General features: G+C 50.1%; 3 protein-coding genes across 5 annotated transcripts; 2 read left to right on the top strand and 1 right to left on the bottom strand.

Moving 5' to 3' along the window:
- Positions 1-2752: 2752 nt before the first annotated feature.
- On the top strand, positions 2753-9627 carry fsd1 (fibronectin type III and SPRY domain containing 1). The gene is made up of 13 exons (XM_066696044.1): positions 2753-2900; positions 5294-5389; positions 5668-5799; positions 6634-6735; positions 6968-6990; positions 7349-7470; positions 7570-7791; positions 7955-8053; positions 8192-8339; positions 8440-8522; positions 8671-8922; positions 8992-9080; positions 9169-9627. The coding sequence occupies exons 1-13, from the start codon at positions 2886-2888 to the stop codon at positions 9274-9276; spliced, it is 1491 nt and encodes a 496-aa protein (XP_066552141.1). The 5' UTR covers positions 2753-2885; the 3' UTR covers positions 9277-9627.
- Positions 9628-10415: 788 nt separating this feature from the next.
- Positions 10416-18843, bottom strand: stap2a (signal transducing adaptor family member 2a). 2 transcript variants are annotated; one of them, XM_066695812.1, is made up of 13 exons: positions 18313-18843; positions 14285-14356; positions 14043-14162; positions 13880-13936; positions 13664-13800; positions 13419-13550; positions 13233-13305; positions 13032-13134; positions 12425-12520; positions 11960-12046; positions 11738-11878; positions 11522-11641; positions 10416-11228 (listed from the first exon to the last, which is right to left on the bottom strand). In XM_066695812.1, the coding sequence occupies exons 1-13, from the start codon at positions 18412-18414 to the stop codon at positions 11173-11175; spliced, it is 1296 nt and encodes a 431-aa protein (XP_066551909.1). In that variant the 5' UTR covers positions 18415-18843; the 3' UTR covers positions 10416-11172. The 2 variants fall into 2 exon arrangements, with proteins under 2 accessions (XP_066551909.1, XP_066551910.1); XM_066695813.1 differs by lacking the exon at positions 12425-12520.
- A 1301-nt stretch (positions 18844-20144) lies between these two features.
- mpnd (MPN domain containing) lies at positions 20145-26342 on the top strand. 2 transcript variants are annotated; one of them, XM_066696216.1, is made up of 13 exons: positions 20145-20818; positions 21958-22160; positions 22313-22534; positions 22680-22776; positions 23651-23732; positions 23994-24042; positions 24228-24300; positions 24463-24539; positions 24637-24805; positions 24927-24997; positions 25105-25194; positions 25368-25460; positions 25612-26342. In XM_066696216.1, exons 1-13 carry the CDS (start codon positions 20815-20817, stop codon positions 25696-25698), a joined length of 1317 nt encoding a protein of 438 aa, XP_066552313.1. In that variant the 5' UTR covers positions 20145-20814; the 3' UTR covers positions 25699-26342. The 2 variants fall into 2 exon arrangements, with proteins under 2 accessions (XP_066552313.1, XP_066552312.1); XM_066696215.1 differs by having other exon boundaries at positions 20148-20818; positions 23946-24042.
- The last annotated feature ends 61 nt before the right edge of the window (positions 26343-26403 follow it).

The following is a 26403-nucleotide window of genomic DNA, read 5'->3' on the forward strand; positions in this document are numbered from 1 at the left end:
TCCATAATCACGTGGCACAGGTACCACCCACTATTAGAGGGCGTGACCTCTGCCATAGTCAGTGAGGACCAGTTGTACCCGGTCTGCTGGGAGATCCGGCCCATTGCATCCAACTTCTGGATGGCCTGCTCCGTGTTGGAGATCATCGTGCTCAACTGGTTTCCGTAATTGCAGTCCTGCCGATGTCCAGCCCCTGTCCCTCTCTTCACCCTTGATCCTGCCCCTGACTTCGCCTTGCACCGCCACTCCACACGCAGCCGCTCGACCTGGGAGGGGCGCTGGAAGCTGCAGTTCAGGGTGACAGGAGAGCCGCTGTGGACTCGCAGTGTCCCAGAGGACTGAGTCACTTTGAGGTTAGACTGCAGCCCCAGAACAGTCCCTGAGAGAGAGAGAAAGAGAGACAAAAATAATGATCTTTTCAAAAAAGGTAAGACCTCAGGGAAACAAATACCACTTCACTCTAAACAACATTGCCCTAGAACACACCTCAGACTTCACTCACCTGGGCCTGACTATCAGTGCGTCAGGGGCTTTAACCTGGCAGTGAAGGCACTCAAAGACAAAAAAGAGCACTCAAATTCTGGATGCACCTAAAGATAAGTAAGTCAGACTCACTCCAGTAAAGGCCCTCCAAACCCAAGAGCTCAGCCCTGAAAATAGTGACCAGTGCCCACAGCCTGGACAGAGAAACGGGCCGACACAGGCAGAGCTGGCTGCCCAGAGAGAAGCGGCGCTGTGGTCAGAGATGCACTTCTTCCTGCACTGCAATAAATATGTCCAGATAAGGGACACGTTCTTTAATAAAATAATAAATGCACACCCAATAACTACAAACACAGAAAAACTGTCAGTCCTCCTGGTGGAGAGACACACAGCCCCCCTGGCTGCCCAATATGTCGCCGCTGCCACAGCCTGAGGGGCACAGTGACACACGAGCACCATCTGTAGTGGAAGTGTAAATACTCGTCTGTAATGTATGTCCTTGTTATTTCTGAGTTTAAAAAACAAAACAAAAGTAATCTGTAAATAGCAAATCTATTGTATAAAATATATTTTTTATTTTATTTTATTTTTCTGTACTTTACATTTTATAAGATATTGTGATTTATAATTATATTGTTTATTATTTATTTTCCGTACATGTATGTATGTTCAATTGCTTTGGCAGCACAAATTTGTTTGTCATGCCATTAAAGCACCTTACAATTGAGAGAGAGAGAGAGAGTGGTGGTGGGGGAGCGAAGGACAGTTGTAGGAGGAAGACAAGGGGAGACAGAAGGAGAGGAAAAGGGGGAGAGAGGGAGAGACAGAGAGATGGAGAGACGGAGAGATTGAAAGAGAGATGGGGAGATAGAGAGAGAGAGAGCTGGAGAGATGGAGAGAGGGGTGCAGATCAGAGAGCAGGAGGCTGTGGCAGTGTGTGGTGGCTGTGTCATCATAAAACTGAGACGTATGTGTGTGTGTCTGTTGAAATATATTCTATTGTTTGCTTTGAATTTGTTATTGCTGTTGTTTCTGTAATTTATTTATTATTTTACTTCTATTTAATTGTAAAAAAATGCAAATAATATTCTGTGTGTGTGTGTGTATGTGTATTTGTGTGTCTGTTTGTGTTCGCGTGTGTATGTGCGTGTATATGTGTATGTGTGTGTGTGTGTGTGTGTGTGCACGCTAGTGTGTCCAGGTGGTCTTACCTGTGAGCAGCAGCAGTAAGGCTCGTCCTTGCCAGGTGTTCATGGCTAACTGACGCACACACACACTCACACAATCATACACTCACAGTTCCCAGTCTCTCAACTTGTCAGACCCTCACACCCTGTGCACGGCTCAGATGGACAGACTGACAGAACCACACAGCGATCTCCTCAAGAGCGAGCAGACAGACTGAAATGTAATGTTCCTTCACCGAGAGAGAGGTTGTGGTAGAAGTAGGAGGGACTAAAGAGTATTTAGCCTGTATTGTGTTTCCATCTGTGAATCTGTGTCTCTTGGTCGCTGTGTCTGTGTCTCTGTATCTGTGTTTTGTATCACTTCTGTACAAATGTTCAAATATTTATATCTGTGTGGGCATCTGTTTATGTGTGTTAATTTTTGTATTGTATAAGGTGTACATGCACTGTGAGACGACCATGAACAGAGCTCAGAAAACCACCCTCAAACCCCTTTATGACAATAGCTTCTCATATGTTCAACCCCCCCATCCGCCATAGGAAGGAACTGAAAACCCGGCGGTGATGTGAAAGCCGCCATCCCCTACCAAATGAGGGAGCTCAGTCACGCTAGCCTGTGTGTGTGTGCATGTGCATGCATGCATCATGTGAGTGTGTGTGTGTGTGTGTGTGTGTGCGTATGTATGAGTGTATACCTGTTTATGTGTGAAGTACTGTGCATATGTATATGTGTGAGAGTGTGTGTGTGTGTGTGCGCACCATTGTTTGTGTGCATTTAAGAGCTGTCTGAATGTAACAAAAACAGCAACAGCAGTGTGTTGTGTACAGCACGGGGGAGTGTGAGGGCACAGCAGAGAGGGAGACTGGATTCCTGTACATTTTAGTGTAGAAGAAGAGAGTTCATTATATACATACAAATATTTGTGTGCATGTGTGTGTTTAATTCAATGCATTCACCGATTACGTTGCTGAGTGCAATTAGAACAAGTGCGGCACAGTAGGGCAGCTTTTTGTTATTGTTACTGCTGTTAGTGTTGTTCGTGAACTACACTTCCCAGAAACCCGCACTCGCCCCGGTGCGCCTGGTCGCTTGAGGAGGATGCTGCGCGCCCCGCCAGCATCAGCACCAGCAGCACCAGACCTGTCCGGGCCGCAGCCGAGAGAGAGAGAGGGAGAACCGAGCGATCCGGAGAGAGAAAGAGACAGACCGCAGACATGGCCGACCCGAAGGTAGGCTGGGCAGGGCGCGGTGAGAGGACGGCCGATTCAGAGGGAGATAGTCACTGTATATGTGTGTGATTGTGCGAGAGAGTGAGGGCGTGTTGTGATCGCCGCAGACTCGCTGTCTCTGTACTGATCCGCTGCTCCCAGCCGGGGAGGGATGCGATCCGGCCCCGAGTCTGAGATTTCACAGCCGGTCAACAATCATCGCTCCCCTTCACCACTTCCACATTATTATTATTATTATTATTATTATTATTATTATTATTATTATTATTATTATTATTATTATCACCCAGATTGATAAGTAATACCGGCAGACTGTGGCGTTGGCACAATGACAGTTTTGGTACAGTAACAATGTCACAGGGAGCGGACACTCCGCAGAGCAACAATAATAACAGTAACAGTAACAAAAGAAATGGAAGAGCCACTCCCCACAGCAGAGGTGTCATTAAATGCTGGGAATTCTGTAATAATAATCAATCAATCATTATGTATTTATTATAGCGCCCATCGCAGGGCAGCCACAGAGCGCTTTACAGATTACATATAAATAATGTAAACAAATAATTAATTAAATAAAGTTAACCATTAGGCACTTTAGGGTCAATAATGTGTCCTGTAACTAGCCTGGGTCAGTGACAGTGACGGGTGTGCTGGTTCGTTAAATAACTACAAACACACAACTGATCGATTCCAATTGGAAAATAACTGCACAGCGCTGGAGCCCGTGTGCAGGAGTTGCTTAGTGTGTGTGAATGAGTGAATGTGTGTTTGTTCGGTGTGTGTGTGAGAGTGAGTGTGTGTACTGTGTATTTTAGTGGGATTGTGTGTACTCTTTGTCTGTGTGAGTATGTGGAACAGATGCAGAGGTGCAGAGTGTGTAGTGTCTGTTCTTCTGCAGAGTGTCTGCAGTCACGTGTGGAGAGAGAGAAAGCGAGGGAGATGAAGGGCAGGGGAGAAGAACAGAGGGACAGAGAGGGAGAATGTGAATAAGAAAATGAGAGAGTAAGAGAGAGGGACGGACAGACAGACAGAGAGAAGTTAGTATTTGTTGCTGCAGATGCATTGACCCAGTGCATTGTGGTTTATATAGTCCGGCTAAATCCCCCTTATGCAGAATACACCTCAAATCCAGACCCGGGTTAAGACATTTTGTGGCCCTAGGCTATGATCAGTTTGAGGCCCCTCTTTACACAGGAAAAAAAATAAAAGAAACAAATCCAATAACCAATACGACCACAACCCCAGTGCTCCACAGCCTATGAGCCCCGGCACTGGCAAGACCACTGTAACGTTATTAGGTCATTACAAACCCGTAAGGGCAGGACCAACAAATGACAGCAACTCAGATATTTGGTTGCGAGCGTGTATCGCAGATTTCCGCAGTTCTGCACAGATCTACAGAATCCCAGCGATCCCATTGGTGCACAGATCTGTACAGAATTGCAGAAATGTGCGTTACACGCATGCAATGATAAATAGAAAAATATAGGTTTTTATGAGGTCGATGTAAAGCATTAAAAAATCCGACTTACCGATGATGATATGTCACTGGATCTTTTTCCTGCTTTTCTTTGAAGCAAGCTCACTGGTTGATAAGGGTGAAGTCCCTCTGACGGACCAAATCATATTCAATAGACATCAGAGTCAAGTGGTCAAGCTGCAGTTCACCCATTGAGGTCCTGAGTTTATGTTTGATCACTCCCAGCTTGGAAAAATACTTTCACCTCTTGCATTTCTGACAGGTAAAGTCAAATATATTCTGAAAGCAATATCCACATTAGGGAAAATAGTATGGCGTTCCTTATCCTTAAGTCAAATAAACATATTCTGAGGTGACTGGGCAATGCAAAAATTGAAGAAGTTGTTCCAGAAAACAGTGTATTTTACTAATATTTCACAGTTTCACAATGAAGATCTTACAGCCGATCGCTGCTTCTGTATCATTTCCAAACAAAGTATAACTTCCTCCCAGCTTTTTCTTGAGAATAATTCTAACCTGTCAAAGGCTCTCTGAACTGTCACTCTGCTTAGTCCCGCCTTCAAGCAGAAGGAAATGACCCAATCAGTGAAGTGAGGTTTTGGAAACAAGCTCTGCCTTTAGGAGGCGGGACATACATGACGCAACATTAGTTCTGAAAGGTTTGTAATCTTGGAGACGGCACTGCCCCCACGTCTTGTCGTCCTGTGCCATTTTTGTAGACCCACGCAGGGTTACTTAGAATGACAGCATCATGAGAAATGTTCAACTAGGTGTTGATAGTAATAATTTCTTATCGCGATGGCACGGTAGGTATGAATATATTTGCAAGACAAAAGCTCAGAGAAACGCGATTACTAAACAACCAACATTATAATTAACATTAACCTATATCCTCTGACCTGTGTCCTTGCAGGAAGATCTGCACAAGATGATCTCCACTCTTGCACTGAAGAACGAGGAGATCCAGAACTTTGTGTGCTCCCTGAAACAGACCCTGCAGAACCTGGAGGTACTGACAACATAACCCCACTCACCACTACACCACACCACACAAAACATACACCACTACACAACAATGCACTCACTACACAACGTCACACAACTCAGCACACCACAACCTCACCATTACAGCGGTTACAGTACTGACAACAATTGAGCAATAATAATGAAAATAATCAGAGCACACCCCACTGGACGAGTGTATGTGAACATGCAGACTCTGCCTGCTCTCCTCTGTGCCCCACGTTTCACCTCTCTCTCTCTCCTCCCTCTTTGTGCCCCCCCCAGGTGAACTCCAGCCGTGTGCAGGAGGACCTGGAGAAGGAGTTCAGCTCTCTGTACTCGGTGCTGGACGAGCTGAAGGACAACATGGTGACTCGCATCAAGCAGGAGAGAGCCAGCCGCACCTACGAGGTGCAGGTCAGTGTGAGAGTGAGAGCAGTGCCGGTGTTAGGGGAGGGCAGACAGGGCAGGCAGCTTCCACGGTCCCCCAGCCACAAGATGGCCCCCTACATTTGTCTTTTTTTTTTACCTGTTTCAAAACGTGTGATTGTGAAAGACGTGTGACGGTAACAGGAATGGTTAACAACAAGAAACAGGCTGTCAGGAAAAGAAGTCGATAGTGGAGTATTTTTGATAACGATGAGGCAGACTGACCTGATCTCCTCAGAGATGTCCAGAGACTCAGAGTGTAATTTGGAAGTGAGAGCGAAATGTCAGTGCTGCTGTAGCTTTATGGAAGTCTTCTGTTTTTTCAAAAATTTAGTTATCTGTCATTTTCTTATTATTCGTCAACCAGAATCTCTGGTTCTGAATGTCAAATCTCTGTACAATTGAATCTGTGCCTCAGCACCGGTGTACCAGCTGTTACAATATCCAAACAAGATTAAAATAGTCATTAGTGTCTGGTCCTCCTTTAAATGATCAAATTACCATTTCACTGACCCTTTGAAATTGCAGGCAATTTAAATAGATCACAATACTGCACGGTTTTCTGTGCTTATTTGTTTAAGGGGGTTGGGGCCCAGGGCCCAGCTCTTCCCAGGGCCCCCAATTGGCTAGTGCCAGGCCTGAGTGAGTGTGAGAGTGAGAGGTGTGTGTGTGTGTGGGTCTCTATCAGACTGACTATATGTCTGACTGTCAGTGTGTCTCAGTGTGTCTCTGTGACTGTCTGTGTGCCTGACTGTCTGTGTGTCTCAGTGTGTCTTTGTGTCTGGCTGTGTCTGTGTCTGTCTGACTGTACCTGTCTGACAGAGTCAGCTAAGTGCATGCACCAAAGCCCTGGAGAGTTCAGAGGAGTTGCTGGAACTGGCCAATCAGACGCTGTGCTCATCTGAGATGGACGGCTTCAATAAGGTAAGACCCGCCCACTCAGGGACTGGATGGAGACAGAGAGATTGAGTGTGTGTGTGTGTGAGGATTGTGAGTGAGTGTATGTGAGGCTTGTGTGAGTGTGTGAGGGTTGTGTATGGTGGAGACTGGTTACAGGATTGGTTGATTTTTGGATGGGCAGATGATTACTCATCTTTCTATTTCTCTCCTTTCCTTTCTCTCTCTGTTTCTCTCTCTCCCTCGCCTTCTCTGACAGGCTGCTAAGGAGATTAAGGATAGGTACAGTACTGCTCCCCACTCCCCAGCAGACTGTGAGTCTGTCAGCCTGAACAACAGGCAACACACTTACAGACACACCCACACACACTGACACACGACCTCCCTCCCTGCGTTTTCCGTCTCATTCCTGTATTTTGTCTTTTCCCCTTCACTCCTCATTAGGCATTGCAGCTCAGAGAGTCTTCCCTCCTGTGTCTGTCTGTCTGTAAAATAATTGTCTGTATGTGTGTTTGCTTGGCTACAGTGTCCGTGTGTCTGTCCGCAGTGTGACAGCGTGTCCGTGTGTCCGTCCACAGTGTGACAGCGTGTCCGTGTGTCCGTACTCAGTGTGACAGCGTGTCTGTATGTCTGTCCGCAGTGTGACGATGGCACCGGCGTTCCGGCTTTCTCTGAAGGCGCGAGCGAGCGACAGCATGAGTCACCTGATGGTCGACTTCGGCCCCGAGAGGGAAATGCTGCTGGCACTCAAATTCCTGCCAGGTAACATGCCCCCCCACCCCATCTCTGACCAACTTGAGGAGTGTTACCATGGCACATTCAATAACAATCAATATCTCTATCTCTCTCTCTCTCTCTCAGTGCCCGGGACCCCTGAGATCATTGTGCCCGACTGCTCAGTATGTGATAACAGCGTGCACGTGGTGTGGACCATGCCCGAGTCCGATGCCAAGATCGACTCCAAGATCGACCACTACGTGCTGGAGTACCGGCGCACCAACCAGCAGGGCCCCCCCCGTGCCCGCGAGGAGCACCCCTGGATGGTGGTGGAGGGCATCCGCGAGACCGAGCACACGCTGACTGGTAACACTGCCACTACAGACTGGTACTCTGAAACTTACACTGGCACTACTGCTCATTAAAACACTGACTCCCAGTTACACCTGCACCAAACCCTTCTGCCCCGCCTGTCTGTCTGTCTCTGTCTGAGCTGCTGTCTGCTCTGATCATCTGTCCATCTGCGCAGGTCTGCGGTTCGACACGCGGTTCATGACGTTCCGTGTGCGCGCGTGCAACAAGGCCGTGGCAGGGGAGTTCTCCGAGGCCATTACACTGGAAACGAGTGGTGAGTATGTACTTTTGTCATGGGTTTGAGGGGCAGCTGAGCAGCAGAGAGAGGGAGGGGAGCCAGAGGACAGGAAACAGAGAGAGAGAGAGAGAGAGAGAGAGAGAGAGATGGTGACCGCTTGACTGCTGCCCCTAGCGTTCCTGTTCCGGCTGGACGCGAGCTCGGCCCATCAGAACCTGCGTGTGGAGGACCTCAGTGTGGAGTGGGATGCCACGGGCGGCAAACTGCAGGACATCCGCAAAGAGAAGGCCCGCTCCGGCTCGCCCATGCACTCCCCGGCCAGGTATTGACCACAGCACCGACCACTCACTGACCACAATCCATCCTGATAGTTTCTCTTCCAGTCCCATCTATATGTAACCTCCCTTCCTCTCCCTCTGCAGGAACGCCATGTCGTCTCCTAAGAGAGCCCCCGCGGCTCGGGGCAGTCGGGATCGCTTCACAGCCGAGTCCTACACTGTGCTGGGTGAGAGAACGAGTGTGAGAGAGAGAGAGAGAGAGAGAGAGACCGTGTGTGAGGGAGCGAGGGAGGGTTATGGGCATTGGTGGGTGTGGATCAGGATGGGGGGGGGTTGTTAGCCTCTCTGCTTATTAACCCCCCACCCCCCACGCAGGAGACACGGTGATTGACGGGGGGCAGCAGTACTGGGAGGTGCGCTTCGACCGGGAGAGCAAGGCGTTTGCAGCGGGCGTGGCTCTGCGCACGCTGGGCCGCTTCGAGCAGCTGGGCAAAAACAGCGCCTCCTGGTGTCTGCACCTCAACAACTGGCTGCAGGTCAGCTTCACGGCCAAGCACAACAACAAGGCCCGCACCCTGGAGGTGCCCGTGCCCGACCGCCTAGGGGTGTACTGCAACTACGAGGAAGGTGAGAGAGAGAGAGGGAGGGAAGGGCTGAGGAGGAGGGTGGTTCTGACTCGACCCATCTGTGTTGCAGGCCTGCTGTCCTTCTACAACGCCAAAACCAAGCAGCTGATCCACACCTTCAGGACCAAGTTCACACAGCCAGTCGTGCCAGCGTTCATGGTGAGAGGAGGAGATATAGTCACACACACACACACACACACAATAGCACACTGTGGGTGACTGTCTGTCTCTCTGGCGCCCCCCGCAGGTGTGGAACGGCAGTTTCTCGGTGCAGACAGGGCTGCAGGTGCCCAGCGTGGTTCACAGCCTGCAGAAGAGGAACAGCACCAGCAGCTCCAACGCAAGCCTGTCCTAGAGAACTGGGCCAGAGCCTCCAAGCCTCGCCCAGGGCCGGGCCCCGGACACGACCCCGGTCCGGCCCGTCACCGATCAGCACATCAACCACGACGGGACCAAAAGATTAACAAGCTGTAGCTGCTTTACCATCTGCTCCATGACGACTGTCTGTAACCAAGGGATGGGGGGGGGGGGATTTGGGATTCGCTATACTGGGCTGGTTCCACCGGCTGCCTGTGTCAGGTCAGAGCTGGGCTGGGGGCCTGCAGGCATGATTGGCAACTCTGGCTACTCATCCTCCTCCAATTAAGCAATTAAGACCCTGAGGGGAATGAGAAGTAGACGCTGCACCCTCAAGGACTGGAGCTGGAGGGGTCAAGGGTCAGGGCTGGGCTGGAGGGGCGGGGAGGGGGGGGAATGTATGTAATGCTGCACCAGGGGGCCAACTCGTACGCCTTTTCCACTGGCATATCCGAGCTGAGAAAAATGTAGGATTGATCTACACAAAGAGTTTAAATAAAAGAATGAGTTACAGGTAGTTTCCAGCGAAAGCCCTTCTTCATCTGTTAGGCCTTTAACCTCAAACATCCGGTGACAATTTTTTTAACTCACTTTCGCCTCTCCCATGCTAACAAGGATTAATCCAGACATTTACACGTTGCAGCACAGCTGTTGAAATAGCAAAGCGTGTGACGTCATTGACCTCAGCTCGGGGCGTGCAGCGGAAAAACACCCGACCTGCGCCGGGCCAGCACAGCTCGGTCCCGGCGTGGGTCGGGTCGGGTCGGGTCGGGTCGGGTCGGGTGTGCCTGTGGAAAAGGGGCATTGGCTGCTCTCTATTGAGCGGTGCGTGTCTCCCCCTGGTGGCTGGATAGTGTCAGTGTTAATTCACTTTGAATTGGGAAGTCAAGTTCAGTGCACTTTACATGCAATGAGTTTATGCTTAATACTATTAATTAGTATTATTTTGAATAGTATTATTTATTATGTCTTTTTTGTGATGGGGGGTGGTTGTAACTCACTAGTATTAACACCCATCTTAACTTAATCTCAATTACACCCTATTAAACACTAGGGCCCTTTCCTGTGCCTGACGAGTGGTGGTGGTGTTGAGGCGGGGGGGTGTTAACCCACATTGCTTGAATGCTGACTTCAGTGTAGAAATGTAACTATTTATTTATTGACATTAAAAAAGGAATTAAGTTAAGCTCATCTCTTCCTGTATTCACTCCATGGAGACCAGACACACACAGACTCTCACTGCAGTCTGTATGCAGAGGTTTAAGTTTAATTTCATTCAGAAAAGTGCTTTTCAGAGTAACACTGGATTTCTCTATCAGTACTGATCAATAAGGACAGTGCAGACAGGCAAGGAGTTGCAATACAAACACACAACACCACATACAGTAACACTGCAGACTGGGGCAGACAGGAACCGAAACATACGTGTGTGTGTGTGTGTGTGTGTGTGTGTGTAGGGTATAGTAATTCCTCTTAAAAACAATAACAAATACAACAACGATAATAAAGATAAGAATGTGCAGTTTTCGGAGTTTGGAGGGCCGTGGGAAAGAAGCAGTAAAGTGGAGGACGTGCGCACACTTTTAGGACAGAGTCACTTCAATTGGAAAGTTTTTTCTCTTCTTTCTCTTGAGATCCTCTATCCCCCACTGTTTCTATTCAAATGTCCAATAATCACGTGACAATCCCCCCAGCAGCGACAGATCCAGACACCCAAGACAGCCCCTCGGGCGATATACACGTCCCATCTGCCTGGCTCCAGCTCTGGTCCCCTGGGTCAGCTTGCAGTCCCGGGGGTGTGGCATGTGCTGGGCTGGAGCCAGACCAGAGGGGTGCCTTCCACAGGAGGGGCGGCTTGAATACAGAGTGCAGGGGGAGGATGGATGGATGGAGCTCATTCCTGACTGGCAAGTCTCTTCTGCAACTTGATCCGCAGCTCCTCGGTGATCACTGTCCGGAGGGAAACGAGGACATTGCGGTTAGGTTCCCCTCTACACCGTGCACGCTCAACACACTGGAGCACACACATGCACGACACTGATGCACCCTTCACAATGCACCCCCAACACAGCACACTGATGCACACAATACACTTGCAACACAACATACTCATAACACAACACTGATCACAACACTGATCACAACACTGATCACAACACTGATCACAACACTGATCACAACACTGATGCACACAGAGCAATACGCTCTCCCTGTGGTGGTCAGCGCGTTACAGCGTCACTCACTGTGAGTCACATGGTCAGCCGGCCCCACTGAATTCCGTGGTTTCACTGGTACTGCGGGTTTCAGGGCAACGGGACCGGGACCGGCACAGAAGGGTGGCTTCAGAGCTTTCTTCTCACAGGCTGCAGGATGGACAGACAGACAGGGTCAGAACTGTTGCTCAGAGATGGACAGACAAAGTGAGGACTCTTAGACAGGCAGACAGGGACGCCGCTTACGCGCAGGGTTGCTCCAGGGGACCCGGGGGGGGAGCGGGAGGGTGGCTGCGGGCTCGGTCGGCTTCTTCGGCTTGGGGGGGGGCTGGGGGGGGCGGCCAACCACTGTGGCTGTCGCAGGGGTCTCCTTCTCCGCTGAATAATCTGAAACACACAGGAGACACAGTGAGAGAGGGAGAAGCAGAGGGAGAGGGAGAGGAGACGGGGGGACAGCAGGGGACTCACTGGGTTCGTTGAGGTAGAGACTCTCCTCAGACACAGAGCTGGATGAGCGCTGCAGGGGGAGGTCGGGCAGCGGGCCACACCCTGCAACTACAACAACACACACATCAGCCAATATACAGTGTTAACAACAAAACAAAATACAATTTTGACAGCAACAACGGCAGAATTAAATACAATTTCAAAAGTTAAAAAGGTTTGTGGTCTTTATCTTTAGCACCAGCAACATTCTGAAGCCATGTTAACCCCCCCGCCCCCATAAACACAGAAGCCCCCCCAAGCCACACTGGGTCAATCAACACCAGAGCAGGAGGGAGGAAAGGAGTTAGACAGCAGCCGCTGGGGGGTTAAAGTCTGGAGAAACAGGAGAGAGAGGGATGGCGTAAAAGAGTGAGAGAGAGAGAGAGGGGGGGGGTGATTTGGTGTTCCTGGAGGGGAGGGGGGTGTGTGCATGTGCGTGTGCGTTACCTGTCTTGGGGGGCAAGGCAGGAGGGGTGAGGGAGGAGATCCCTGCCACACTCTGTAAAGTCTTCTCTCCATTCTCCCCGTCTGACTGGATGAAACCTGGGGGGGCAGAGAGCAGGTGTCATCAGGGGGGGAGTGCATGTGTGGGTGTGTGAGGCGGACTGTGTGTAAGGCTGTTAACTGAGGGACTCCATCTAGTCTTATCCTACACTGCAATAAGTAAAACACGCACACGCCTCCCATCCTCTCTCTCAACCGAGATCACTGCTTTCTGCTGTAGTGTGGACAGGGGACAGTGTCATGGCAAGGGTACTGTTGCAGTGGACAGAGACAGAGAGGCAGGGGGGACAGGGAGAGACAGTTTCAGAGCCTCAAATGCCCCTTTTCCAATGACCCGAGCCGGATACACCAGTGGAAGAGGGGTAAGAGAGAGAGTGGTTTAAAGTCCTGAAGACCAAGGTCAGTAACCCTATTGTGAGGTTTACTGCACGACAGCTGTGTGGCTATACAGGCAGTGTGTGTGTGGGAGGGCCACAGTCAGGGGAGCAGGGTGGAAAGATTGGTGGGACATCTGGACAGGGGCAGGGGGTCAAGTGATCAAGGGTCTTACTGATGCTGTCCTCGTACGGGGCCTCCATCACGAAGGGCTCCAGGGTCCCTGCCGTCTTCTCGATCAAGCAGTTGATCACCTCCTGGAGCGATGCGCAGGCGATCTGAGAGGGAGGGAGCGGGAGTCAGCGCGTGAACTGCAGCGGCTCAGTCAACCGTCTCCCCGCAGTGACAGGGCCCTACCACCGGGGGGTGCACTAACCGGGTTATCCACGTCGATCAGGAAGCCACCCTGCTCTTGCCGCGTCACTCGGTAGTGTCTGAACACTGCGCCGCTGGAGAGAGAGAGAGAGAGTGAGTATTGAGATGGAGCAGGGGATGGTGGGAGCCGAGGGAGAGACGGAGGAGACAGGGGGACAGGGGACGGTGGGAGCCTCAGTCCCAGTACCTGTGGAGCTCCTGCCTGGTGGTGACGGCGAGGGAGGTGCCGTCTCGACCAGGCCGCAGCAACAGGTTCCCGCAGTGGGAGTTCCTCTCCAGCAGCACCTCTGCCTCCGTGCGCGACACCTGAACAAAACACCTGCACAGAGACGGCACCGGTCACTCGCCTGCAAACATCCCTCTGCCTCAACTCAACCCTCTCTCCCTCTCCTCCTCTCTCTCCACCTTTCCCACCCTCCCCTCTGTGCTCACTTTGGCATGGTCCCTGTCAGGTCCAGGTACAGGCTGGAGGAGGGTGCCAGCTTGCGTCTCTCGCTCTCCTTCTCCACCACCTCCCGCAGCATGTGCACCTGCCCGGGCAGCAGAGTCAGGGAGCTGGGCACCGAGAGCTGAGAGAGAGAGAGATTGGGGTTAGGGACAGCAGGGAACAGCGGATGGGGGACTGAGCTGTCCTTTGGCGATACTGACCTCCACTACAGAGTAGATGTATCCCTTCCACAGCTCTCGAGCCTCCAGAGTCGGCACCTGGAGGGAGAGAGACGCAGAGGGGTGTTCAGTGTGTGCACGTCTCCCAGGCACTCGGCTCTCTGGGGATGCACTTTGTGTGTTATGGCGTGGGGTTGTGTCTCACCATCAGTTTGATCTCGCCCTCCCTCATGCGCAGGTTGAGTTTCCCCGCCTCCAGGTTGCGGTCCCGGCTGCTGTCGTCCGTCAGAGAGATGAAGCTGCTGAGCTCCAGCTTCTCCACATACTGCAGGGACAGTGAGACGGGGGGACAGACAGTCAGGGATAGCGAGACAGATAAAAGAACAGTGAGACAGGGGCACAGACAGGGGACAGCTCCTCCTCTCCCTCTCAGGGCAGTGTACTCACCGTGCTGTCTTTGGCGTTGTTGAAGAAGAACAGCGTGTTTCCACACAAGGACGTCCAGAACCTTCTGTATGCCTGCACACACAGACAGACACACAGAGAGATGTTAATAAGATCATATCAAATTCACAAAATGAAAGGGAGAGAGAGAGACTACCAAGTTCGACAGTGTTCGACTTTGCGGTGTCTTTTCCGGGAAGCTGTAAACTGAATGAGCAGCCGGGGGGAATTTCTGTTGATGATGATGATGATGATGATGATGATGATGATGATGAAAGGAGACTATATTACATACACTGGATTCCCCCTGTCAATCAGTTGCTGCTGCAACCGTATACTACACTGCGTCTATTCCAACTGCAATAAATATCACAGCGCAGCAGCAGACACCACCCGTGTGGATCAGTGCGCCAGTGTGTGTGCAAGTCCACATGCTTATCACAGTGCGGGTCCTTGAATCGAGGAAGTGTTGGTGCAGCTGTGTGTTTAAAGTCCATTACACTCCCACTGCCTGGTACCAGTATATTCCCCCACCGCTCCCTCCTTCCTTGTAAAATTGGAAAAGCCAACTGCCTCATAATTCTCACTCCTGCTGCAGGCCTGCTCAGACTGTGGACTCCGAGTTTCCCGGTGTGATTGCTGTGCTTATACTGCTCTTAAGTAAACCACACACCTGTCTGGCACCAGTTATAGGGCACTGATTGTGATTGTTAAGGTCAGGTAATATAACACTGGATCAAGTTACAGCACTTGAAACCGAATATAACAATACATTTCAGCACATATGAGGATCTGCCTGTTTTTTAAGCTTCCCTGGGTCCTTTTGTCAACCCGATACAGCTGGGAAACTCAAAACAAGACCAGTACTGTCACCTTCCCCCTCTGCACCTTGCCTTGGCGCTACCCAGTGCCGACCTTGGGCAACTTCGCCAGAGAAACTGACAATTCCATTGCCTTTAGAGGGGGACAAAACCCATACCCTTTGATAAAGCTAATCGCCAGGTCTTCTGTGAGAGCAGCACATTTGTATTTGAATGGGAATCCACTGAAACCTAGCTTCTCAACCCTGGTCCTGGGGGACCCCCTACCCTGCTGGTTTTTTGTTCCAACCTCTAATCACTTAATTGAACCCTTAACTGAACTAATAATTTGCTTACAGACTTTTTAAAATTGTGCAACTGATAAAAAAAAATGGTTCCTCAATAAGATTAGTTCCTTATATAATTGTATATTTAGTCCTACCGTTTAAAATAATTAAAAGGAAATTATTTAAATTAAGGGTTCAATTAAGTAATTAAGCTTGGTTGGAACAAAAACCAGCAGGGTAGGGGGTCCCCCAGGACCAGCGTCAAGAACCACTGCACTAAAATAGAATTTTACCAGGTAATTACATAATACATAATCACATAATTCTAAATCATGAGAGGCCTCCAGGGCACAACCCAGGCACTTCACTCAATCATTTTCTGAAGTGGAATTCACCTTTGCTTCCGCCTGACAAATCTGATACCTTTGCACCTACATGCACTCACCCCCCTGTCTGGAGAGAAGAAAACATATCCGATTGCATAATCATCAGCTGCAGGTAAATCTGAACACACTGAACCAGTCACAGGAGGCGATATGCCTCTCAATTCTCCGTCACACAGTCTCAAGCACGGAAAGGAATACAGCACTGCAGTCAAACCAGCTCTGTGGGTTGGGCGGCGTTATCTCAGTTTGCATTAATGTCTCCCTTTTCCTTACGAGATGCAGGTTGTATAAATCAGCTGCACCCTCTTTGGAAACTTCCTTATCACTGGACTGCACTGTAAAACAAGAGTTTGCTGAAGCACAGCACACACAGTCAGAACTTAGGCAAACTTAGGATCTGGTCAACATCCCTTTGCAGTCACACAACTAACTCTGTACCTGTACATCCCCTGCAGGCCTCTCAAACAAATGCGCAGAAATCAAAATAAAAGTCAAAATCAAAATGTCTCTATTCCTTTCATTGCATTCCTGCCGATAGTAAACAAAAACTAGAAAAGCACATTCTTTCCTTTCTTACCGTCACCTGCGTCACAGATTGTGCCGATTTTCACTTCCCCAAACCGACTGAAACAAACCACATTCCTTGCATTTGACTTCGCCCTGGAATGGGTTCAGAGAATTCCCTTGTTACCACCCCTTTCTCGAGAAAGAAAGAGAGAAAGAAGAGGAGGGGACCAGAAAGAATGAGAGAATAGACAGGTCAGGTAGAGATAGAGTGTAAGAGAAGGCGAAAGACAGAGACAGACAGACACTGCTCTTCCACAGAAGCCCTGAAAATGGGACCTTAATGCTATTGGTGACTTAATTGGACCTGTCATTTCTTAATGAACCCAATAGAACAGTTTTTCCCAGTCTCTCTCCACACCGAGCATCTACAGATCTCTGCCTGCACACAGACACACGACTTTGACAATACATTGTTGGAGAGCTCAGCTGCGGTCGTGGTGTTTGGGGGTGCCTCCTGGGAAGAATGGCACCTGCCTCCACCCCCCATCCTCATTTTAATGAGTCCTCTTCTCTTTGTTTGGATCTTTTTTGTCTTTACATCCCTGAGGACCCCTCCCTGCCCCCGACACTCCCCCACAGACAGCTGTCCCATTGTACTCAGAGTGGGGGGAGGACGGGCAGACTGCCCTTTACCCCTCTCTCTCGCTCCAGCTGGAGCCGCCTGGCACAGCAATCCATAATGCGACCCCACCATGTCACTGATAGAGGCATCCCAGTCTCTACAGCCATCGGGCCCAATACCCAGAGCCCTGCAGCCAGTGCACCTCAGAAACATGCTGGTAGCCACAAAGAGGATGTCTTAATTCTCTCCAAGGCTCTTGTGTAATTTAATGATGTATGCATGCATTTTGTATGCATGCATACATGCATTGTTCTTGCAAAAGGAAAAAAAATATGACATTTTCCAGCATTACAAAACTGGAAATGAAGTTCCAGTGAATCCATGTGACAGCGCTCAGTGCGTGCATGTGTGTGTGTGTGTGTGTGTGTGTGTGTGTGTGTGTGTGCGTGTGTGAGTGAGTGTGTACGTGTGCGTGTTCGTGTGATGTCCCTCTTCTAAACCCTGCCCTCTGTGCAGGTGTCAGGCAGGGCTCGTTCTCCCTCTGTCCCTCACACAGGCACACGCACACACAGTCCTGGACACAGACGCACACAATCACGCAGCCCTGGACACAGAAACAAGACCGATTAATAATATACCCACTGAGAGCAAAGCCAGGAACTGCAAGGAAATGCACACATTTATACGTATATATACATGCATGTAATTATACCCTCTCTCATCTACTTGCACCTACAGATATAGACTCTTCCTGTCAGCAGCCTCTCTACATCAAGTCAGTAAGCCGACTTATATTGATGAGACTTAATAACTGTGCACACTTTGTATTTGTATTCAATATATTATTCATCGTTATAATTGTAATTACAAAAAAAAAAAAAAAAAAAAAAAAAGAATTTAGTGTCAGGCTGGCTTTTCTGTGAGAAGGAAGAGCTGGGGGTGGGGGGCTCTAATCTGAACTCTTCCCAACTGCTGTCAGGGTCTTGTCTCCGCTCCCCAGAGAGAGATGCAGCGCCTGGCGATAAGCCCTGACACTGTACACCAGACACCAGCTCGGCTCAGACTAACACCCTGCCCAGCACCCCCGGTGTCATTAAACTGGCAGGGCAAATCGAACAAATATTTGCCAAACCGAAATGTGAAAGTCGGGTAATTGTCGCCTGCAGACGACTCCCGACACAGGAGAAGCGCATGCATAATAAATAGGCACCGTTCACACTCTCTCCTTACAATCAAGGAAGAAAGCGGATTGCCAATTACCATAACCGCTAATTGAATTAACCGCCTTACTAATTAGGTTTCGTTTAAAAAAAGACTTAGGGTTTTTAATGGACAGAATTAAGATAAGAAAACATCACACACACACACAGAATTATGTTTTAAAAATCACAGCCACACACACACAGCTGTAAAACACACCGTACAACACCTTTTCTTTCGCGGTTTTCTTGTCGACGAAGCCCTCGTAGTAGCAGTGGGGCAGCTGAGGTTTGCCCCGTCTAGGTCGCTGGTTGGCCGCAGTGGACGCCATGGGGCCTGGGGGCTCACGGCACGGCTGCCGGGACTCCGAACCCCAACACCGGGCGACGAGACCCGCCTGTGTCCGCTCCTCAGGGTCCTTTACACGGGAGAAGAGACCCGTCCTCCCTCCTGTCTGCGGGTGTGTGTGTCTGGAGGTGGGGGTTTAAAGTGCGGTAGTAGCTCCACTACCCCTCGACCTGGCGCTGGTAGGAGTCACTCTGCATAGAAACCCACATGCATATGACCCTTATAACGCGACAGCGCCCATCGGTCACTATACAAGTCCTCCGGGCGAAACGCTTTGTTAACCAGTCCTTCGCCTGCCTCCTATTCAGCCATTGCAACCCAGCCACTCCGGGATCCGCTGTTGTTGTTAATATTAATAATGGTCCACAGCGACAATACAGCAGCTCAACACAGTCCCGTCCCGTCCCGTCCAGCCCCGCGTCTCCAGCGCTCTGCCCCGCCTGCCACTCAGGACAGGTGCTCTATCTCCCCCACAGGCCACGCCCCGCCCACGCCCCGCCCCCAGGACCAGGAAGCCCGCTGCTGATTGGTCACAGTTTACCTGTTCTCAGGTGTGTGTGGGGGAATTACAGCGCGGTGTTGTTGGACTGCATGACCAGGAATCCCCCACTAATGATGGCGGTGATATTAATAATAATAATGCCACTCTGTCGTTGTTGTCACCCTCTCTCCCACTATCTCCTACATACTCGCCGCAGGGTTTTCTTCACTTTGCAGCACAGTGATCCTGCCTTTTTCATACATTTCAGTGCTTTAATTATAAAACAGCCTGTAGTATATCACAGTACAGTACACAGTACAATAGTGTATTATAGTGCAGTGTATCATTAGCGTACATAATATTGTACAATAGTGTATTTCAGTACAATATATTAGAATACAGTCGATAGGCTTCTCTAAGGCAGACTAGGCAGTAAAGACATGTTAATAATAATGATGTAGACAAGGAATTCTCCTAAACGTACAAGTACCTGTGCAAAAATATGGATGCATTTTAGCTGTGCCCTAAAACACATTTTGTCCCCTATAAGGTCACCCATGACACTTTTTGGTTGCGTTTTACACTTTTTGGTGGTGTATGACACTTTTTGGTCGCCCATGATTTGGTCGTCCGTCTCACATTTGCATATTAAAGGGGTTATGGTGTTAAAACATCATTTTGTACGCGTTTTGGGTTCTATTTAAGCTAGAATAAATAAGTCTTATCAGTTCGGTTTTGTAATGCGTTGTTATATCCCGTGTATTAGAGTGCTATGTATAGTATTGTATAGAACCGTGGATTCTTATGTAGTGTAACGTAACGACTTCTCCCACACTTACATACCGGCCCGACTGCTACCAACTGCCGGCACATATCAGTCACACGCAGGCAGGGGAGCTGAGAGTTTATCTGATCATAATGGCGTTGGGGAATAGCAACAGGAACACGTGGTTTTAGATGGATTGGTCACTTGGAGGAAAGAGAGGAAGAATAATAATAAAAAGTGTAGAAGAGAGCGAGAGAGAGGGGATGGGGGTGGAGATGTAGCCTCCTCGTCACACGCTCGCCGTCCCTCTCCGTGGTGCTGTAACAATCCCCCACATTAACACTGGACACGGGCCGGCCCAGGGGAGAGGGACAGGGGAGGATAGGGAAGGGGAGCTAGTGATACACCGGCAAAGAGAGAGAGAGAGAGAGAGAGAGAGAGAGAGAGAGAGAGAGAGAGAGAGAGAGAGAGAGACGGGGCAGGAAGGAAATGAGAGAAAATCAGCACCTGCGAGCCGAGGCAGGGGGCTCATCCAGCAGTGCACAGCCGGACGTGGCCGTGGCTCGCTGGACAGTGCGGGGAGCGGGACGGGGCGCTGGACACACACCACCATCAGCACACAACACACACAAAAAACACACGACACACACACGACACACACACGACACACTTCCTATCCGCCGCGCCGCTGTGTCACAGAGCCGGAAGCGCACCGCGCCGCACAAACAACTGATCAACTACAACAGAGAGAGAGAGAGAGAGAGAGAGAGAGAGAGAGAGGTGGGGGGTCTGATCACACGCATTTAATACAGCTGCCATATTCATTATCCTTTGTTTCTGATTGTTCTGTCCTGGTTATGATTAAACGAGCACTCGCGTAATTCAACACGATAAACAGGAGCCGGTGAGAGAGAGAGAGAGAGAGAGAGAGTGAGAGAGAGAGAGGAGGGGAGGGGAATTAATATGAGAACAACAAAACAGGGAAACTGCAGAAGACAGGCGCCTTCATTTTCTGTTTGTCAATTATAAGCTCCAGTAAAAGCTCTGCCCGGGGACTGAACCCCTCGCCGCCCCGAGTCAGCGCCTCCAGCCGCCCGAGTCCGACCCTCTGCGGGACCCGCCGGCCGGAGGTGGAAATGGGTGAGGATATCATTAATACATTTTAATTCAGGGACGCGTGTGTCATTAATGCCCAACAGGCCTCAGTCTGGGTGTGTGGATTGTCAGCACTGCAAACTGGACCCAGCAGCGCCTTATTATCGGTGTATTATTGACCTCAGTTACTGTATCTACTCTTCATTTAATTGGGGTTTGTTTTTCAGTATGAAAACTACAACAACAACAGCAACAACAATGATATTATTGATAGGCTATTAATAATAATTTAAGAGTAATAATCTTAATACTCATGTAGATATTGTAGGCTATGAGAAAGTTTCGTTAACTGGCAGTGCAACTCATCCGCAGTGTGAATGGGTTGATGTGCGGGGTGACCAGTGCTGTGGTCAGTCTGTCCGGGCGGGTCGGAGCCTCCGGGACGCTCAGAAGCTGATTTTTGATTATGCTTTATTTGTTTCTACAGAGGAAGACTAAATAAATAAATACATAAATAAAAATAGTCAAAATAAAAATTCAAAATCAAGTCCGATCGCCCTGCAGGAGACTACTACTCCTGCACTACTCAGGTCTCAGTCAAACTCACAGACCGATTTAAACTCGGACACTTTCCCCACTTTATATTATTATAATTATTACTATAAATATATATTTTTTTAATCTAAGGCGACTTACAATGTTTTACAAGACACCTACATTATATATATATATATATAAATCTGGAAAAAATTGAGACAATTCAGAAATCAATTTTAAGTGGTCTCTTTATTTTTTCCAGAGCTGTTCATATATACTGTACACACACACTGCCTTACTAGAGTAACAACACTATATATATTAAATAATAATTTACACATTGTTAAAAAAAAACATCTAAGGTATAATATGGTGTATAGACTGTATATATATATAACAAACCTCGCTGCTGTATATATATATATCCATGTATCCATGTCTACCCCTGTAAGTGTCAAGGCAGGGAAATCAGATGTTTTGGGAACTGAGTGTCTCTGTCTACTGCAGACTTCTCAAGACACAGAAAGAAAGGCTAGCAATCCACACAATACTGACGCACTGCAATGCCAGTGAGAAGTGTGCTGCTGGCGTGAGTGTCTGTGTGTCTGTCTCACACCTGTTTATGTGTGTGTGTGTGTGTGTCTCAGGCTCTGAGCCGCCGTCTTCCCCCCCGGTGCTGGAGGAGGGGGTGGAGGAGGAGGAGGAGGAGCTGAGTGGGGGCGAGGATGTGGACACCAGGGTGCCCCCTGGCCGTGGCTCGGTACTGACACGGCGGGGTATCACGCTCAGGGTGCTGCTGAAAGACGGGCTGGTGGAGCCAGGCGACGGCGTGCTGTCCATACACTATCTGGTAACACACTGCACTGCACACTGACACACTGGCACAGTGCACTGCATATTGCACACTGCACACACTGCACACTGACACAGCAGTGGATGACAGCATATTCTCCATTAACTCCTCTCCCCCTCTCCCTCATCTCTCCCCTCTCTCTACCCCAGGGTAAGAAGTTTGTGGGTGACCTGCTGTCCGATGGAAAGATCCGCTGGGTGGAGACGGGTCAGGTGTTCAACTCCCCGAGTGCCTGGGCCACCCACTGCAAGCGCCTGGTCAACCCGGCCAAGAAGTCGGGCTGCGGCTGGGCCTCTGTGCGGTACCGCGGACACAAGCTGGTCCAGTACAAGACCAGCTGGCTGCAGAAGTACCAGCCCAGCGCTGAGGTGGTGAGAGGAGGGAAGGGAGAGGAGAGGAAGAGAGGGAGGGGAGTGGAGAGGTAGAGGGGGGGAAGAGGGGCTGAGAGGGGGGTGTTGGAGAGGAGGAGGAGGAGCAGGAGGAAGGTGATGACAGGGCTGCTGTTTTCCCTCTCAGAGCTTGGCAAGTGAGGGAGAGGACGAGGAGATGGGGGAGGAGGAGGAGGAGGAAGGAAAGACAGGCCTGGTGACGGAGGATAAGAACAGGAAACAAGGTGAGAGAGAGAGATGGTGGCAGTGATAGAGATACAGACAGAGACCGGAATGTTTGTATGTGTTTCAGTGATGCAGTGTGCATGTGTGTGTTGCAGGCAGTGACGCACTGTATGTGTGTGTGTTGCAGGCAGTGACAAATTGTTTCTATGTGTGTTGCAGGCAGTGACGCACTGTGTGTGTGTGTGTTGCAGGCAGTGACGCAGTGTGTGTGTGTATGTGTGTGTGTGTGTTGCAGGCAGTGACGCAGTGTGTGTGTGTGTGTTGCAGGCAGTGACGCAGTGTGTGTGTGTGTGTGTTGCAGGCAGTGACGCAGTGTGTGTGTGTGTGTGTTGCAGGCAGTGACGCAGTGTGTGTGTGTGTGTGTATGTGTGTGTGTGTGTGTGTGTGTGTGTGTGTTGCAGGCAGTGACGCAGTGTGTGTGTGTGTGTGTTGCGGGCAGTGACGCAGTATGTGTGTGTGTTGCAGGCAGTGTGTGTGTGTGTTGCGGGCAGTGACGCAGTGTGTGTGTGTGTGTTGCAGGCAGTGACGCAGTGTGTGTGTATGTGTGTGTGTGTGTGTGTGTTGCAGGCAGTGACGCAGTGTGTGTGTGTGTGTTGCAGGCAAAGACGCAGTGTGTGTGTGTGTGTGTGTTGCAGGCAGTGACGCAGTGTGTGTGTGTATGTGTGTATGTGTGTGTGTGTGTGTGTGTGTGTGTGTGTGTTGCAGGCAGTGACGCAGTGTGTGTGTGTATGTGTGTGTGTATGTGTGTGTGTGTGTGTGTGTGTGTGTGTGTGTTGCAGGCAGTGACGCAGTGTATGTGTGTATGTGTGTGTGTGTGTGTGTGTGTGTGTGTTGCAGGCAGTGACGCAGTGTGTGTGTCTCTGTATGTTGCAGACAACATTCCGATGGTGCGCCGTGGAGACAGGGACCGGGTACCAGTGAGATACTGCACTCTGGGCAGCAGGGACTCTGGACGGTCAGTAACAACAACAATAACAATACTACTACTGCTAATAATAATGTTATTACTATAAATAATACTATTACTAATATCTATAATGCTACAAAAACTACTGTCATACCGAATAAAATGTGATTGATTGAATAACTACTACTGCTACCATTGACAATGCTAGTGTGTCAGTGATTGTGTCAGTGTGTCAGTGACAGTGGGGTGTCTGTGTCTCAGGGACCCTCACATGCTGGTGGAACTCTCTGCCTTCTCCGCCATCAACAGGTTCCAGCCCTTCAACGTGGCCGTGTCCAGCAATGTGCTGCTCCTGCTGGTGAGAGAGAGGGACAGAGGGGGTGCGGGACAAGGAGGGGACAGAGGAATGGTTGGGAGGGGACATAGAGGGAGGAGTGGATAGAGGGAGGTGGGATGGGACAGGGGAAGAGGGAGGGACCATATTCTTTCTCCAGAGCTGCAGTAGAATCCTTTTTGACTACTCTCTCCCTCCCTCTCTCTCAGGATTTCCACTGCCACCTGACGACCAGTGAGGTGGTGGGGTATCTGGGGGGGCGCTGGGACACCAACACACAGTGTGAGTGATACCCCCCCCGTCTGTATTTATCAGTGTCTGTGTGTCAGACTGAGTTCTGCTGCTGCTGCGTATTAACCTCTCTCTCTGTCTTCCTCCTCATTCTCTCTCCTCTCCTCCTGTTCTTGCCCATCTCTCCATTCCCAATCCCTCTCTCTCTCTCAGTACTCACCGTGTTGAGGGCGTTCCCCTGTCGCTCGCGATTGGCTGACCGAGACTCCGCCCCCGCCGTGGAGGAGGAGGTAGGGACTGAGATATGATCGGCGGTGGAGGGTAGAGGGAGGGAGGGCCGGGGCGCTGTGGCTGACTGACAGCTCTGACCGTCCTGTCCCGTTGCAGATCTGCCAGAACCTGTTCATGCGAGGGCTGTCGTTGGTGGGCTGGTACCACAGCCATCCGCGTGGCCCTGCCCTGCCCTCCCTGCAGGACATCGACTCGCAGATGGATCATCAGCTGCGGCTGCAGGGGAGCAGCAACGGCTTCCAGCCCTGCCTAGGCATCATCTGCGGTGAGAGGAGCTGACACACTGACACAGATTCACTGACACCTGTTAGAGCATCTGTCTGTCTTTCTCTCTCTCGCTATCAGTCTTGTCACTCAGTCTCTTCTTATCTGCTTCCCCCACACAGGGCCCTATTACCACGGCAACCAGGGCGTGGCCTCCACTATAACCCCGTTCTGGGTTGTGCCCCCTCCCGAGGTGAGCTCTCGGCCATTAACAGGTCTCCTAGCCACAGGCTAGAGTCCGCCTTCCCTGCCTCCTAATCGCACAGCGTGCCCTCTGACCCCGCTCTCCCCGTCTCCCAGCAAAGGCCCAATGACTACGGCATCCCGGTGGCTGTGGAGGTGACGTACGTGCAGGACAACTTCCTGACCAGCGACGTGCTGAACGAGATGGTAACCTCTCTCTCTACATCACTCCCTCGCGCTCTCTCACATTGACTGAAGAGGGTAACCAACCTCTTACTCCATCACTCCCGCACACTCTCTCTATCGTGACTGGTTGGTCCATATTCCCACGTCATTGTCTCTCTCTCTCTGATTGGCTGCGTGTCTGTGATTGGGCGCAGATGCTGCTGGTGGAGTTCTACAGGGGGGCGGCCGACCTGGTGCAGTTTAGCCAGCTGTGGAGCCCTGAGACCAGCGTCCTGGAGAAGATCAAGGTCAGAACCACACAATATCTTCTCTACACTGTCTCTCTACCCCTCTTCCTCACACTCTGCCTCTCCACCTCTGGACGAGATCAAGGTCAGAACCACACAGACCACCCTCTCTCTCTCTCTCTCTCTCTCTCTCTCTCTCTCCCCCTCTCAGGGTTCACTGAGTGGCCACGCCCCCAAGGACCAGGCTTACAGTCAGATCCTGGAGCATGTGTACAGCCAGCTGAGCAACACACACTGAGGAGAGAGAGGGGGGGGTGGGAGGAAGAAAGAGAGCGGGTAGAGGAAGAGGAGTGAGTTTCCCTTTACCACACAGTCACCTCTCGGCTGCAGTGAATAGGACACCCACAGCGCAGCCTGTACCCTTCCTCTCTCCTCTTGCTTGCACCCCTCGCAGGACATTCAGAGACCTGCAGCCTCTCCCCTTCCGCCCCAGTACCGAGACAGAATGTTTTATTTTTATTGTTTGTGTTGTTGTCCTTGTCATTGTTGTATTTTTGCTGTGGGATCAGAGCATTTACCTGCTGAATACAGACACTGGAACACCACACCCGTGTGTCCGAGTCCGTTCACTGCACGCATGCACACGCATGCAGACAGACTCTCTCACACACACACACACACACACACACACACACACACACACACACATTCCAGAGCCAAAGCGCGACACAGATGCACACAACAGCAGCTGTACAGATATATTTTAAATTTTTATTGAAATTTCAGGTAAAACGAACAAACAAAATTAAGAACAGAAGATAAACTAAACTTTACACTAATACAGACGTATAATACATAACAGAAGAATACTAACTTTAATCGTGAATTAATTCAGGACTTAAGCATACAAATAAAATTACAAAAAAAAAAAAAAAAAAAAAAGCAATAATAATGAAGCTGGGTTGGCTCTACAGGGTGTGAAGCCGTAATAAACAGGAGTACA

Source organism: Amia ocellicauda, chromosome 22, assembly GCF_036373705.1.
Source record: "Amia ocellicauda isolate fAmiCal2 chromosome 22, fAmiCal2.hap1, whole genome shotgun sequence".
In the NCBI taxonomy this organism is placed as follows: domain Eukaryota; kingdom Metazoa; phylum Chordata; class Actinopteri; order Amiiformes; family Amiidae; genus Amia; species Amia ocellicauda.

Coding starts and splice junctions, on each gene's coding strand:
- fsd1 (XM_066696044.1), top strand. Junction 8,054..8,191: donor CATTACACTGGAAACGAGTG/GTGAGTATGTAC, acceptor TGCTGCCCCTAG/CGTTCCTGTTCCGGCTGGAC. Junction 8,923..8,991: donor GTACTGCAACTACGAGGAAG/GTGAGAGAGAGA, acceptor TCTGTGTTGCAG/GCCTGCTGTCCTTCTACAAC.
- stap2a (XM_066695812.1), bottom strand. CDS start 18,414: ATGGCGTCCACTGCGGCCAACCAGCGACCTAGACGGGGCAAACCTCAG. Junction 14,163..14,284: donor ACAACGCCAAAGACAGCACG/GTGAGTACACTG, acceptor CTGTCCCTGCAG/TATGTGGAGAAGCTGGAGCT. Junction 11,229..11,521: donor GGCTGACCATGTGACTCACA/GTGAGTGACGCT, acceptor CCCTCCGGACAG/TGATCACCGAGGAGCTGCGG.
- mpnd (XM_066696215.1), top strand. Junction 22,777..23,650: donor GGATAAGAACAGGAAACAAG/GTGAGAGAGAGA, acceptor TGTATGTTGCAG/ACAACATTCCGATGGTGCGC. Junction 25,461..25,611: donor GCGTCCTGGAGAAGATCAAG/GTCAGAACCACA, acceptor TCCCCCTCTCAG/GGTTCACTGAGTGGCCACGC.